The sequence below is a fragment of the Ostrinia furnacalis genome, unplaced genomic scaffold (genome assembly GCF_004193835.3).
Source record: "Ostrinia furnacalis isolate ACB-3 unplaced genomic scaffold, ASM419383v2 OfSCF3264, whole genome shotgun sequence".
Lineage (NCBI taxonomy): Eukaryota > Metazoa > Arthropoda > Insecta > Lepidoptera > Crambidae > Ostrinia > Ostrinia furnacalis.
In genome coordinates this window covers 353,098-369,314 of record NW_021133503.1, presented here as the reverse complement: position 1 = coordinate 369,314, position 16,217 = coordinate 353,098, and the positions used below count along the sequence as shown (strand labels likewise).

At 37.3% G+C, this 16,217-nt stretch overlaps 1 protein-coding gene across 7 annotated transcripts in view; it reads right to left on the bottom strand.

Moving 5' to 3' along the window:
- Window positions 1-10,158: 10,158 nt before the first annotated feature.
- Window positions 10,159-16,217, bottom strand: part of Nc73EF (oxoglutarate dehydrogenase Nc73EF) — a 31,084-nt gene continuing 25,025 nt past the window's right edge. For 5 of the 7 annotated variants that reach the window (XM_028311277.1, XM_028311280.1, XM_028311278.1 and 2 more), the window contains exons 21-23: window positions 15,036-15,200; window positions 13,373-13,483; window positions 10,159-11,649 (exon numbers count right to left, since the gene is read on the bottom strand). In XM_028311277.1, coding sequence (XP_028167078.1) covers window positions 11,550-11,649; window positions 13,373-13,483; window positions 15,036-15,200 — 376 coding nt within the window. In that variant the 3' untranslated portion in view covers window positions 10,159-11,549. The remainder of the gene's footprint in view (window positions 11,650-13,372; window positions 13,484-15,035; window positions 15,201-16,217) is intronic. The other 2 variants (XM_028311281.1, XM_028311282.1) reach the window with 1 other exon arrangement.

Sequence of the window (16,217 nt, the reverse complement as noted above, 5' to 3'; positions counted from 1 at the left end):
GACAGACAGACAGACAGACAGACAGACAGACAGACAGACAGACAGACAGACAGAGTTACTTTCGCATTTATAATATTAGTTGGGATAAAGTTGGGATTTATCGTAGGTACACTACATAAAGCTCTAAAAAACAACTTTAACAATTAACTTATTTAAGTTTCTTTGAAAAAGATACCAAGAAGTAAATTAGGTAGGTACATTAATGTGTTATTACCCTAGTTTAAGTTTGCAAAGGTTCTATCTCTGTAACGGTTTGACTGATTTATTTTTCTGTAAACGAATTGTGATTAATTGGCGATTTATTGCGTGAGCTATCAACATTTTTCGTACATAAAGTTGAGTGTAAATGCGGAAGCAGAAGTATTAGTATTAGTGTTGATAGGTAAGAAATATATTTTTTTAATTTAAAGAAACATTAAAGTACGAGTGGAAACCTGCCATGTTACATCAGTCGTATCTAATTCGGTCATAATAGAAAATGACTAGAAGAATGCGACGACAACGGCGCGCGGATTGCGAGACACGGTTTGGGCGGGCGGGCGGATTGGGAGGGCGTTCCTTGCTTGGCTATAATGGGGTTTCGATTTTTCTTTGCAGGCTTATTGTGGATTTTGAACTAATAGGATATCATTGTTGTAATGAATTGACAGATTTTTAATGATTTGTTTATCGCGATTTTACGAATAAAAAATACTTTGTTGATAGATACTTATAAACGCCCATTAGGAACCTCGCCCACGGCGACTTTTGCGACAGCATCGCTACTAACGCGCGTTAGTCGCATTTGCAACGCACTGTAGAAGTGATGCCAACGCGCTACCTACATACGCGCTTCAGCAGCGCGACTGCATTGCTATACAAAAAGTCTCCGTGGGTCTCCCTTAGATTGACAAACCAACTAATTTAAAAGTAGGTATCTAATTACGTTATTTACGTTACGTTAAAAGTTAGAAAGCATTTTGCTTTTCTAGTTCTTTATACGGAGCCCTAAAAACAAAAAAGATGCAAATACAAAACACAAGCAAATCTAGTGACTGCGTAACAGATATAAACGGGTCTGTCCGTATGTTGTAATAAGGTACCCTCTTGTCTGTCATCACATCCCCACACAGCTGTTGCGGCGCCGTAAAAACGCCTAAACTGTCTCCTCGGACTCCAGGCGCAGTCCCGAATGCCAAACACCCGGTTCTTTTGCAAAACCAAAGTGCCTGCCACCGCAAATAAAGCGGGAATTCTGACGCCACAGTACCGACTACCCTCTGTTGAAATAGCAGCTATTATTTTTTGGATGCAGTGTGCATTCATGTTTCGCCCGGCTGAAATGCACGGCGCGATTTTTCAAGCTTTTTCTTACAGGCACCAGAGATATGCATATTAGTTGTAATGAAAACCCTGTGTAGTTTAAAAACTTGCTCTAACCAACGTTCCTTTGTAGAATTTTTGTCGTGTTTAATTTGCGCAGATAAGAGTTGAAATAAGATGGTTAGTGAGGCAAAGAAAATTACTAAGGATAATAAGGACATGATACTTTATAATATTGTGTCTTTTAAGACTCATCTAGATTCAAGAAAGCCTCAACATCATAATATAATTCATGGGCTTTTCAATTACTATTATAAAGTTTTCCAAAAGTTCTTTGAATCGTTCCAATATATCTACCCTATCATATCTTCGGGACAATAATGCGTTGCTTACCCAGACCTAGACAGAAGTCGTCACTCAGGTGTGTAAAAGTGATAGGTACATTTACAAAAGAAAATGTAATATCTGATACTCAGGTAGTTAGTAGAGGAGGGTCGCGAGGCGTGCCGGTGACATTTATCCCAATAGTTCGCCGACAAAGGAGTCGGATTTGCAGCATAATGTCGCCGACACTACAAAGAGCGGCCTTTGTTTTCAGCCTGTTACAAACTGACACATATGGGGGGTTTATGTGAAACGGTTTTTCGAGGGAAACTTTAACAAAGTGACACGATTTAATAACACAAAACCGTTTAAATTCGTGATGTTTTTGTCGTTTCATTTTTGGCTTTGTGTTTTCTACACTAATATTATAAAGAGGAAAACTTTGTTTGTTTGTTTGGTTGTAATGAATAGGCTCAAAAACTACTGGACCGTTTTTAAAAATTCTGTCACCATTCGAAAGCTACATTATTCACGAGTAACATAGGCAAAATTTTATTTTGGAAAAACATAGGGTTCAGGGGTCCACGCGCGCGAAGCCGCGGGCGGAAAGCTATACCTATTTTATAAAGTCACTAGCCGTCCGCTAATTCGTTCCTGTGAAGTATCCCTTGTAGTTCAAAATATTAACTTTAAAATGTCAAATTCAGGCGTACATTATTTTAAAAATAGCAGTATTCGAAAAAATCGTTTTATCCGAAGTATTCGAATACCATAAATTTTAGTATTCGAAATATTCGAATACCAATATCCAACGAATAATGCATGCCCTAGGCGTTATGACGCCTGAGGTTTTAGAGGTTTCCTTGAGTGAAAGAATTTCCTTATATGGGCCTTTTTCTTTTACATGGAAGAGTCAATTGAGATTTGGGCCTAGCTTGCATCACCTGTCAATATAATTTTATCGTGACGTTATATCGTTATCCTTGCTAGTAAGGCTGGAGAGTGGTAAGGTACCTTTCTTTAAGCATTAGAATTCTTCTAAGTCTCAAGAAGTTTTTGAATTCTACTTACCTTTACTTAGTTCGAATGGTATACTGTATCGTATTTATCTTTTAATGTCTTATTTGTACCGATATAATCTAAGTAGGATGTAACTTTTAAATATCTTTCGAAAACCAAAAAGCTTTTGATATTATTTTTATACACAAATAAATATTTATATAGAGCCCCTATTTCGCTCAAGCGATGGTTATAAATACGGCGGAATGAGGCCAGCTAGAGCAGGCAAATCTAATATCCCTATATCCAGGATATTCTTAAAGTACCTACATAACCTTTCTGAAAGCGAAGGCAAGCAAAGTGCTGCAGTGCACATTGCATTATACATGACGTGACGGCCGCATTATAGTCCCGCCATAAAAGCGATTAATACCGTAGCTATACCTCGATTAGAGGTGGGCGCCGCGCCGGCGCGCCGCCGCCGCCGCGAAAATTTTCACGCCGCCGCCGCCGACGATCGGCTGTCGGCGCGCCGACTCCTATACTGCACTGACTATTAGTTTTTTTTCAAATGTTTGTACAGTGCGGGAATCGAATCTGCGACCTCCGGCATAGATTACGAACGTTACGAAACACTACACCAAACGGCCGACACACTGAGTGAAAACCTCGCAAGTTCCTTAACTTTATAAAATTATCCATAAGGCTGGAAAGCCGCCTAACAAAGTCTCATCCTATGGCTCTATTATACGTCAGTATAATAGGATAGGATTTTGACAATACAAGTGTCAACTTGTATTGTCAAAATTATGGGAAATGACCATCCTTGGACGTTTATCCCTTTATTTAGTAATGACCCATGTAATATAATATTCTCGACTATCAATTTTGGCAGAAACCATACCAACCATAACAAATAAGTACACAGAGTGCATTGTTGTACTATAAGATAATGTTTGGAAAAGAAAGAATACTGTATGACTGCTTTCGTTGGGGCTTTGACCTCGCCTAGTTTATAGGACTACTCTATTAATTTAAAAAAACATCTTCCACACTACTACTACCTGCTGATGGATAGACAGACAGTTTCAAGTCAATCTGTGACAAGATCTCTTTTTAGCTGAAGAGCTTGAGTATTCCAGTACTCCGTAATTGGTCCGGTCCTCTACAACATATTTACTAGTAAAGTAGCCCAGTCACCAGAAACAACAGTGGCCTTCCTAAGATGTAACAGTGATCTTAAAGCCACTAGACTAGACTGTTGCAAACTCAGCTAGATGCGACTCATGCTTGGCTGACCAAGTGGCTCATAAAAGCAAACTCCGAAGTCTCACCATATCACATTTAGGACATAAAGCTTATCCTCCGGCCAATCTAAGCCTCAGCACATTGCCGTAATAAAGACCTGGACCGTATGATGATATGGAAAAACCATAATTGTAAAAACGATAAAACCGATCCGGACATGATATTATGGTATCTAACTGTGGTCGAAAACCAGCTAATCCAACGTTAACTATGTGCCTCCAAAGAGCTCCAAAATATCTACTAAGGGTAGGTACTTTCATTGGCGCATTGGTAGTATTGGTACACCTACATTTGAGAAATCCACGAGAACCTAAAAATAGGCGAAAAATAGGTGAAAATAGGAGAAAGTAAAAAGTTTACTCAAACCAACTAAACTTTTTACTACGCCTATTTTCAGGTATGATCAAGAGACACAGTCATAATAATACTTTATGACAGCATTGTGTGGCGGCCTAGAATTAGGTAACATACAGACATGCAGAACGGTACTCGGAAAATTGCAAAGAACTGCATGTCTAGCAATAACGAGTGCGTTTAGGACTACGCCAACTAAGCATTGGAAATTATTTTGGGACTGCCTCCACTGTACTTGGTGCTAGACGTAGACGCAAGGAAGGCGCTGCACTGATTGAAGGGGGTGGGACTCTGGAGTACATCCAAACCTTGCACCAAACACACAAGGATGGAGAGCGAGTATACCAGGTATACTAAGGGCTCCAAGATGGACTCAGGATCGGAAGCGGGCGTCTACTCCAAACGATCCGAGCACAGTAAAAGGTTAGGGGGGGTTAGCAACAGTATTTCAAGCTTAAACCTATGCCTATAATCATGTGTACATTAAGGAATATACATGTAAATGGGTATATGAGCCGACACTAGCCCATGTTAACATAGGCATATAAATGGTATGGTGAAGTCAAAAATTTGATATCATGATTTTATTTTTTTTAATTTTCATACAAAATAAATTTTATAAAATCCTATTTGTATGAAAATTAAAATAATTAAAATGAAGATATCAATTTTCTGACTTCACCATACCATTTATATGACCATGTTAACATGGCCTAGTGTCGGCTCATATACCCATTTACCTAACACCCTGTAGAACAGGTGCATAAAAAGCACGACATTTACATCCTACGTGACAGTCAGGCAGCACTCAAAGCCATTGCCTCAGTGAGGGTTGCGTTAACAGGACACTACACTACGTACGAACCATATTACTCGTATGCTCCACAAGATGGGCTTAACGATAGCTGTCGAGCATGTGGAGAACATGCAAAGTCCATAAAATACCTACTGTGCGAATGCGACGCGCTAGCGAGAACTAGGATGGGTCTCCTGGGGTCGGCATATCCGGCATCAGAAGACTATAGGTCCCTCTCACCCAAGCACTTGATTCGCTTTCGAATAGGATTTTTTCGTATGAGAGGGGAATAAAGGTATGGGGGAGCACAAAAGATTCCAATGGGTCGACGTGCACTGCGCTCATGCGCGGCCCTGAACAAGATAAGATAAGATGATCAACAGAGTTGATATGCTAATTTACTAGGAGACGGAGCAGTGGCTCTACCTAGTTAAACCCAAACCAATTTCAAATCACCTGATTATGGTCTTGACGACAGACTCTAATTAAACAAACAGATTTTTTTAAAGAAATAATGTCAAGGTCAAAGGTCAAGGTCACGCCGCCGACGCCGCCGCCGCCGAAGTCAAAAAGTCGGCGCGCCGCCGCCGGCTAATTCTATATCGGCGCCCACCTCTAACCTCGATGCGCCTACAAAGACGGTTTGTAGCATGAAAGAACTCATGCAACACGTTATTATACTGTGACTTGAAGCGTAACTTTGCTCTTTTAATAAAAAAAATCTCGCCGCAGGATAATGTGTCACCATGCGCATCAAACGCATAGGCTCGTTTGTGCTTAGGGGAACTAAGCTACATCACAGAGGACTCATTCTCTACATGACTGGAAATTATTAGTAGAGCTTTTTATTTTATTATATTTTATATTCTCCTGAAAAGAAACAAATATGTCTCGTTAAATATAAAAATCGATATCGTGATAATCTTTTACCACAAGAGATCTGTCTCTAATTGTCCTCTGAGACACTTTGCAAATGCAGTTTAAATTACTAATTAATACCTATTTTGTATTAACTAACTTACGTAATCTATATATATAAAAGAAAGTCGTGTTAGTTACTCCACTTATAACTCAAGAACGGCTGAACCGATTTAGCTGAAAATTGTCAGGGAGGTAGTTTAGAGCCAGGAGAAGGACATAGGATACTTTTTATCCCGTTTGAAATAAAAAAAGTCTGCTTATTTATTGCCATTAAGGCGGAACAAAGTTCGCCGGGTCAGCTAGTAGCTTAATAAAATTGTTCTAAATTCAGCCTACGAGCGTGCATACCAAGAATAAAAACTTCTGTTTGTCCTTATCGCCGAACTATTGTTTCCGAATAACTTTTTATAGCACAAACAGTGTGAATACTGAAGATTAAAAAGATGCTATCTAGCTAAGTAGGTACGCCCGCAGCACGCACGCACGCGACCTCTCTCCAGACACCATTGTACTACCCTAATAAAGCTTGATAAAGCACTTGAAACTTTTCTTTAGCCAAAACAAATCTGGTGGGCTGACAAATAACTGCTTTAAAAATTGCCCCTTTTTGGTTCATTTGCACAACTTTGTTTTATCTGGGATTTGTCTCAGCTTTGTAAACTTTGATTAAGTCACCTTCCGTGTCACCAGTATAAAACTGGAAGAATTAAGTTACCTACATACTACGATACAATTAACTATAATCTTTGAGGTGTAATATTGGTCACTTAAAATTAAGGTTACTATAATAAATTATGATGCGTCTTTTTATAATAATGGTAATTAAATCTCCTTATTTAGTAGGAATTATTTATTTACGAGTAATACTTCGTACCTACTTAGTTGGTCCTTGTGTTGCTGCTGTTGAGATCAAATTCTTTACTCAAACAGCTTTTAGGTATATGCAAAATTTCTAGTAAATATACAGCAAACCGAATATTTTTACGCTATTTTTATAGGTAGGTACTTGTTACGTCTGTAAACAAACGGGTCTAGTTAAACAAGGTTCAACTTTACACAAGTTTCGTAGGCAATATTGGCAGAAAAGAAATACTAATGTAATGAACTAACTTTACCATTTTAATAAAACTTAGCTTGGAGTCTGAGGCAAACAGGTACCTACCTACACTCGGTTTGTACATACAAAGAAAGAACGTCTATACAGAATTTTTAAACAGTATTTTTGTTGAAGCTGACGTACGTAACGTACTTTCCAGTATTATTATATTAATTTTGGATTCTGTAACTAAAGTAAACTTAGTGTCTCTAATGTGTACATAAACTTTACGTCCTCTAAGTTAAGTAATTAGTCCTACTTTACGCTAAAATTATAAAACTTAATAATTAAGTAGGTACCTAACATAATTTAACATAGAGACTGATTGTTAAAGTTAATATAATTAAGACAAAATTTACTTTAACTTAGTAGGTTTCATTTTATTTTAATCAAGCTATTATAACAAAATTCTCATTAGGTAACTCGGAAAACTTGTCACTAAGATACTCGTACCTACTTACCTAGCTTTTCACGACAAAATAATAAGTAAGTATTTAATTTATTTATGGAGCAAAGTTCTTTAAACTAACTACTTGCTTAATGTACCTACATACCATTATTATAATACCTATATAATGTACAATAATCATTAGGTAGGTACCTAATACCCTAGGAACTAGGTACGTAGGTATGATACTACTTTATAATCTCAGCTTTGGGTGCATTCTTACTTTATATTTCACAGAAAGCGAATCTATGCGAAAGATTATATTTTAATTACCTAAAACGAAAAATTTCAAAAATACTTCAATCATTGTTTGCTGAAAAAGACAGACATAAGTAGAGCCAGCGCGACGTGCGATGATGCGACGAAACATAACACATATAAAAGTACCTAGTAGTGTGACTAGTGTGAGCTCATCTCGACTCGCAGCAGACATCAAGACACAGAATTTGTACCGCCATTACAAAGTATTAAAGAAGCTCGGGGAGGTTTTAGAAACAAAGGACTAAGCCTCGGGAACAACAACAAAGTGCTCTGATACTTCCGTGGATTGCAGTCTTCACGGATGACATTTTAGTTTAAAGCGAAATCTCTTTGCTAAGAAACGCTCAGTGTGTCCATTTAGTACCCGCGGGCGCGACGGGGATTTGTAAATCATCCGCTTGCCGCAGCCTCACAAAATAATAATCCTTACGGAAATATTGCTGAAGCAGCCCGGGTGTACTTTTACATTTTTAACGATTAAGTGCCTGCCTATTTTCAAATTTTCTTATTTTTGGTTTGTAATTGGACACTAACGAGCTGATTATGGTAGATTAAATCCGATGGCAACATTGGTAGATTAATTTCTTGTAACATTATGGAAGTTTGTTTTTTTTCTTCAGTTTTGTGTTCGTGTTTTCTGTGAATTAATTAAATATCCAGCACACGTGTTGATCGTTTAATTAGTGAAAAAATAGTATCAAAGGAAATACTCAATTAATGAATCCTGTCCTCGAACCAATATTCGATTTCTAGCAAATGCTTTTTTTTTTTTTTTTTTTTTCAAATCAAATCAAATAAATTTCAATTAAAAGAAATTAAAGATTCCTGAAAACTGCGAGTCCCATCCTAATTAAACTTGCTACAATGGCGATGCGGGCTTGTCATTAACGAGATCGCAGGAAGATTAATGAAGAATTCTATAACGTTGATATAACCCGCATGGGAGATTTCAAAGCCCTCTAAAACATACTCACAATACGCAACGCTTATTGAAACGCGCGTCTTTGAGCTGACGTGTGAAACGCACTTGTGACTGATACCATCTTTAATCTTCGCACCTTTTCGTGTGGTCCGCGCCTCGTCGCTAGCCAAGCGGTTTATAAATAGGGCGTCGGGAACTCTTTGTACGCTGAAATGAGCCTAGAGGGAGATAACAATCTTGAAAGTGCTCCAAGTGTGGTGGGCGGCAGCCGCGAGCCGTCAAGGGCGCTGATCTATTGCGCTTTTCATTAGGAGATACGTTTTATGCGTGCGTTCGTGACGCAAGATCGCCGATTACATCATTCAAGACGCACAATGGTTCATTACACACTCACCGCTAGAGATGGGTAGTGGGTAAAAACCCATTTCACCCGATTGGGTTAAAACTGGGTGATTTGGGTAAAAACCCGGTTTTTACCCGTTATCACCCATTCTGGTGGGTGAAAACAAAAATAGCGTTTTTTTTTAAGTGAGAAGTGGTATTTGTTGCTAAGGGGGCGTTCTAGTGTTACGCAATGCAATCTGGGGGGAGAGGAGGTCTTGAAAAACGTTACAATGCGTTACAGTGGCGGAAGGGCGGTTCGATTTCAAGTGTTTAAGCTGAAGTACTTTGTAGTTGGTGTTGTTATTTGTAACTTTATACCGTAATGTCATCAAAGAGAGAGTTTGGCATCTTTGGCATCCCCCCCTCCATGTCCTTGCCATGATCACAAATTATTGTGTTCCTACTAAATTTCTTCTAAATCGGTTCAACGATTCTTGAAATAACACCATTTTATAAAATAATTGGTCACATCATCATAACGTGATCAATTTTACGATTTGGCCACGATATAAATGCATATTAGTGTTAAATTTGACTTATTACTTATTAATCAATAAACTTAAATGAGAAAAATTCAATAAAAATAAATAAAAGATACCAATTGAAATAATTATAAAGTTATTTGTTTTCACCCGGTGTAAACACCCACGGGTGGAATGAAACGGGTTTTTATTGGGTTTTTACCCTCATGTGGGTTTTTACCCGGGTGGAAACCCATCTCTACTCACCGCTACTAATCTAAAGTGTGGGATATACGCATTTTATAGTTACATCGTTTTTTTTTTAATATTTTTTTTTTATGTGATAGGAGACAAACGAGCAGACGGATCACCTGATGGTAAGTGATTACCGTCGCCCATAGACACCCGCAGACCCAGGGGCGTTAATATTAAAATATAATGACGTTTGCTCGCTCTTGCTACAAAATTCGGCGCCGCAAACTGTTTTACTATTTTCTATTGTTTTTAATCATAATCCTAATGATTTTTTTAACTTCTTAAAAACATGGTGAGGAGCAGTCAGAATAAATGAAAAACTCTGGATTCGTGAATATTGTTTATTGGTTTGTAAATTAACTATTTCAAACTAACATAGTGATAAAATAGCCCAGGTTATCCCTGCCAAACAGACCTTGCATTCAGACCTTTTTCATACCTTTCACCTGCCGCCCTGAGCAAAGTTTCAAAAATACATGTTAAATTAAACAGTTACAGTGCATTTAATACATGCGTTAAGTGTTACGAAGCTAAATTAGATCCTGAAACGTTAGCCATTTCACCGATTAAACAACCAGATAATAATTTTACAACGTTCCGAACTAACTTCATACGTCAACAATCAATTTAATCAATACCTCGTTATCAATGAAGTTTTAATTCTACATACAGATTAGGTAACATTCATATTAGAGTTAGACAATTATACGCGTAGGTTTATACAAAGCATTTGCGTTGGTGTTTTTCCTTACAAGTGCCGTTCTGAACGGCGGTAACTATGAGCGAACTAAACCTATCTCTGGGGCCCGCCGGTTGCAACAAATAACGACCACAGGTGACACTAATATAAATTATACGTATGTATGTACTACGGTGCAATTTACTCCAAACTAGTGCTTGGCTATATTTATTACTATCTAATAATATCTCAGACAATATCGTTACACGAATTACGAATTACGGTACAAGGATTTAGGCTACGACCGAAAAAGCGGTGCGAAGCGATCGCTATCTTTACACAAATAGACGCGCTTGTAGGCGCAACATTACCGCCTTGTCGCACCACTGTGCAATAACCTAATGTATTACGAATTCCAAATGTCGGACTAGTAGAAGGAACGTAATAACTTAAACCCGTCAACGACAATAAAACATTGATTAACAATAAATCAAAATCAAATAAGAAAATAAAGTGTTCATAATATGTATGTACAAAATAAAAATAGCGTAATAACGCTACATTACAAATAACATGTACTATTTCTCCAAAATGAAATATGATTAAGAAAAAAATGTCTTAAGTTACTACGTGCGACTATTTTATATTGCTTTAACAAGTAAAATAAATAACATCGAGTCTAATCCACGTATTATGCTACGTTTAATAAATAAATAAGAATTTATCTAACTAGACTAACCTAACCGTGAAGAGGATTACAACAAAATACTGACAGTAATGAAATTGTGAATGTTTACATTTAATATTTTCGAAAAAAAATGGTAATAAATAGTCAAGGGTAAATTTCGTTTCGAGATATAGCGAGTGGATTAATGACTATTACGTGTATGGCGTGTTTATCGACTAAGGGCGGTGGCACACTGCGGCCCAGCAAATATAGCTTTACAGTTTATTCTACGAAATGGTTATCCTAACGCGGCTAGGCCGCAGAGCGCGGTTGCCTACACAGTAATAGTTTATTCGCGTGAGATTAGTTCGTTTATAATACGCAGAACTCGTCGAGTAGATTCTTCAGCTCCTTGTTGTGGGCGGCCTTCGAGCCAGTGGCCGGTGACGCGGCGGTCGGGCGGCCGTTGTAGCTGTGAACACCAAATCGGGTTAAAACTAATTCAATCTTGCACTTAATTACACTCGTGAAGAAAAATATGTAATCACTAATCATCCTCTTTGTTACGAGCGATTTTAAGAACTAAATTACTAGTAGAAGATACATAAATAAAAATGGGACCATTTAAAGGTAACATTAAATACATACATAGTCATTAAGTTCTTAAGATAATTCTGAACAAAACACAAGGGGGTGATTCCATACTATTGCTCGTAGATATAGTAATAAACGGTTTTGTGAATACAATGTTAGACATTGGCTGAATTCTTTTATCACGGTAGTGCCAGAATGTCAGTCTAGTCGGTTTTTTTAACAGGATACAATAATCTAAGCTATGTAATAATGACATTATTAACATATAGAAAAAAAGGCAAGCTACAAATAGATAAACTGATTGTTAAGAGTTACCTACTTTGTTGAATTGTATCAGATTTTAATTCACAAAATAATAATTATACTTATAAATGCTTATAGCTACATAATGTATATACATTCTTACTATTCTCGAGTGACACAGACCGGAATAAATATGTACACAATTTACACAAATATCGTTTGAGCTGTATCTTTCATAATATTTAAATGTATATTGTAGTAGCTTGCAGTCGGATTTATGAATAATAATCAGTTAAATAAATTAACATAAAAGCCACCATATAATTCAGTATACACCATATAATATAGATAGCGCAAAGAAACGGAAAAGCATACCATAGCCACATTACAACGTGCACTGCATAACGATTTGAAAAAGAAGATGTAGGATTAGACAAAGTGTTAATGATATTTTTATCTGTATCACATCTTAACATCGACAAATTATCAAGTTAAATGACGACTAAATTAATAACATAAATAATATTAACAAAGTCCTACTTCACGATAACCGTACTTATGGCTTTAATAACTGTCGCTCCGTTAGTATCTTAGTGTGAGTTAATAAGGGATCTGTTTGCAATCAACAGTGCACCAATATAAAAATTTTAGGACAAGATTTGGTGGCGTTATGTATAATGGGACTTAAAATCGACGACTCTACATACTAGGGATGTTATGGATACGGTTACGGATATAGGATTAATATTATACCGGTTTCGGTTACGGTTACGGATATTCTTTTATTTCGGATATCCGAAAGTTTCGGTTACGGTTACGGATATCTGCGCATTAGAATGCAATTTGCAATAGTTGTCCAACACGGTTCATTCATGGCCGCACACTTTACATATAATAATTAAATATTGATACTAGATAGCATTATAAAGGTAAATCAGGCTGTTATTCCTTTACAATAATGCTATACAGAAAACAATTTAAACTGCCTACATCCTAAACTATCAGAAACTTTTGAATCGGTTACGGTTTCGGATATTTTGTTACGGTTACAGATATCCATACGATAGACGTAGATATAGATATGATAGACGTAGCGTGGGCAGGCTTCCTACTAGGTGGACCGACGATCTGGTAAAGGTCGCGGGAAGAGCCTGGATGCGGGCAGCGCAGGACCGTTCATTGTGGAAAACCTTGGAGGAGGCCTTTGTCCAGCAGTGGACGTCATCTGGCTGAAACGAACGAACGAACGAACAGATATCCATAACAGGGATGTTACATACATACGTTTCGGGATACTTAAATATTTTTTTTATTGATGTTAACCATTCGTTATGCAGTACAGTGTGTTCTATTCTCACCTAATGGTGCGTGGCACAGTTTCAGAGTCCGAATCGTTTTGCGGGGCGGCCGGCTTCTCGCCGCCGAACAGTTGACTTAACCAACTACCCCCCTGCGATTGGGACTTTGCCCTGCAACCAATTGCCAGGATGTTACGGCAAGATTACCATTAGTTTTATTATTTCTAACACCCTGCACTTATGAATAACGTGCCTCGATTATAACTTTTTTAGTATCTAAATAGAACGCTTATTTCTATGAAAATTTTGGAATAAGCACAATGGTATGCCAAACTTTATTCGTAGCATGCATAAGATTTTTTAAATTATTAAAAACAACCAAAATTTATGAACGCCCCGACGATAATTCAATCTATGTATGAAACACTATTTTTGAATGAAAATATCATGCTAAACATGCAAGTACAAGTAGCGCACTCTTACTGCAAGCTACATTTGGTAAATAGTTGCTGTAAATAAATCCGTGCTATACATTTTTAAATATTAAGAAAAAATTGTGGATGAAAATAACAGTTCCGAGTGAATAAACTAAAAATACAAAAGATGTCGCCAAAAATATACTAAAGTACAAGCTAACTAAGGGTTCTGTTGTCTATTTAAAATGTTATTATAATAGAGTACAAAAATAAAGATAGAAAATAGGGTTGAAGAAAAAAAATCGGGAAACCTCACCAAATAAGCCTATACAAGGATACATTTTAATTAATAAAGTTAATAAGCTAACTTGGACCGTGGGTCAAGTCGACGGAAGACTCGTAAGTCCATTTCGCCTAACGTAATAGTCTCAAAAATGAGCAACCTTATTTTATGCAATAAAATTAATAAGCTGACTAGACCGTGGGTCAAGTTAAATGTGGGCCAAGTCTACGGAAGACTCATAAGTTAATACTCATTTCGCCTCACCTAATAGTCTTTATTAATTATAAATAAAAGATCGTTTCACGAACACGCGCCCCACCATTCTTCTGCTGAAGTTTGAGTGTTATCGATACACGCACACTACAATAATAACGCTCGGATTGCTCGGATCAAACTCCCCTCGCTTAACTCGACCAAAAAATTTGTGGGGCGCATCTTCGTGGATGAAACGATCTAATAAGCTGACTTGGACCGTGAGCCAAGTCGACGAAACACTCAAGTATACAGGGTGACTGGAACTGAACCCGCCATAGCTAATACGCGTATAGAGGAGGTCATTTGCTAATTATTGAACTCTACTTTCTATGACTAAAGTTTTATAGTTTAGGAGATATGTCAATTTTTATACTTTTTTTAGATTTTTCCGATGATCATTGGCAATCCATTATCACCATTAGTTTTTTTTTTAAATCGAATTCGTACTTTAATTTTTTATCGTGGTTTGTACTTTTGTTGAACTTTGGCTGCTCATGGCTAGTTATTCAATCATTATCTGGATCTGAAATTTATTTTATTTAACTAAAAGTTTATTCGATATTAGTATCAAATAAAAAAATCGGTTAAAATCATGCGAGAAAAAAATTTAAGCAGTTTTTAGGTAAAATTTCGGAAAAATCTGAAAAAAGTTTAAAAATTGACATATCTCCTAAACTATAGAAAGTAAGGTTTAATAGTTAGAAAATGACCTCGTCTATACGCGTATTAGCTATGGCGGGTTCAGTTCCAGTTATCCTGTATGCCTCACCTAATAGTCTTCTGGTTCTGCAGCAGCGTGCGGCAGCGGGGCTCGATATAGCTCCAGGAGCCCTGGTTCTTGTGCTCCTCCTGGCTCCACACGAGCTGCGCGTTGGGGTACTTGGCCACCTCCGCCTTGATCAGGTCGTACGGGAACGGCGAGATTTGCTCCACTCTGTAAGCAATCAGTTAGTATAAGTATACATGTTGTTGGAGACAGCGATCCTACTAATATTATAAATGCGAAAGTTTGGATGTCTGGATGTGTGGATGTGTGGATGTTTGTTACTCTTTCACGCAAAATTTGATGAAACTTTATAGTATTATTGTGTATAGCCAGGCCTGTTCACCTCCGCGAGTTTACATCGAAAACAAAACAAGCACGATGGCACCCTACAGGATTACTCGACAAGGCCTCACATACGAGCGAGCATTGACTCACGCACGAGTATTATTGTGTATGATGGAAAAAAATTAAGAAAATGGTGTACTAAATACTGTGCAGTATTTAACTGCCTAAATAATAATAAAAACACAGAATGTACTTTTTTAAGTTACCTGAAGACACTGAGAGGTAAATAAGTGGTTAATATTATTCATGATAATTCATGCTTAATCATGTATTTCTTCCGCCATTTTCTGCAGTTTGGCACCTCACGTCACACATAATTTTACCGAATGCGTCAGCCCTATGGTTTCGGCCGGCTTCGGCGCAGTACCGATCACTGTTTGTCAACAAAATGGTGCTTGACTCTTGAGACAAGCTAAATTACACCATATTGTTAATGACATTGAGCATACCTACATTTTTTTTAATACCTTCGAGAAGTAAACCTTCTGTACGTAGTACTTATTATTATTCTGTGGTATAGCCCAGAATAACACATAGGCTATCGATGGCTCCTACGTATAAGGGCGAAACTGCCGCTTACGCCTTTTTCCAATTATTTAAGCAATGATTACACTTTGCTCTAATCTATAACATGAGTAAGAAAAAAAAATTTTTTTTCCATTAGATACAAAATAAAATTTTAGGCAAATAGGCGTATGTGCAAAACTACGCCACGTATAAAGCCCAATCATACGATTCGTCAATCTATACGAGTAGTTGCTTACATAAACATATATTTTTTATAATCCAAATCTTAAATAAAGCCTTGAAAATATTTAGCAAATTGTTTTATTTATAAAT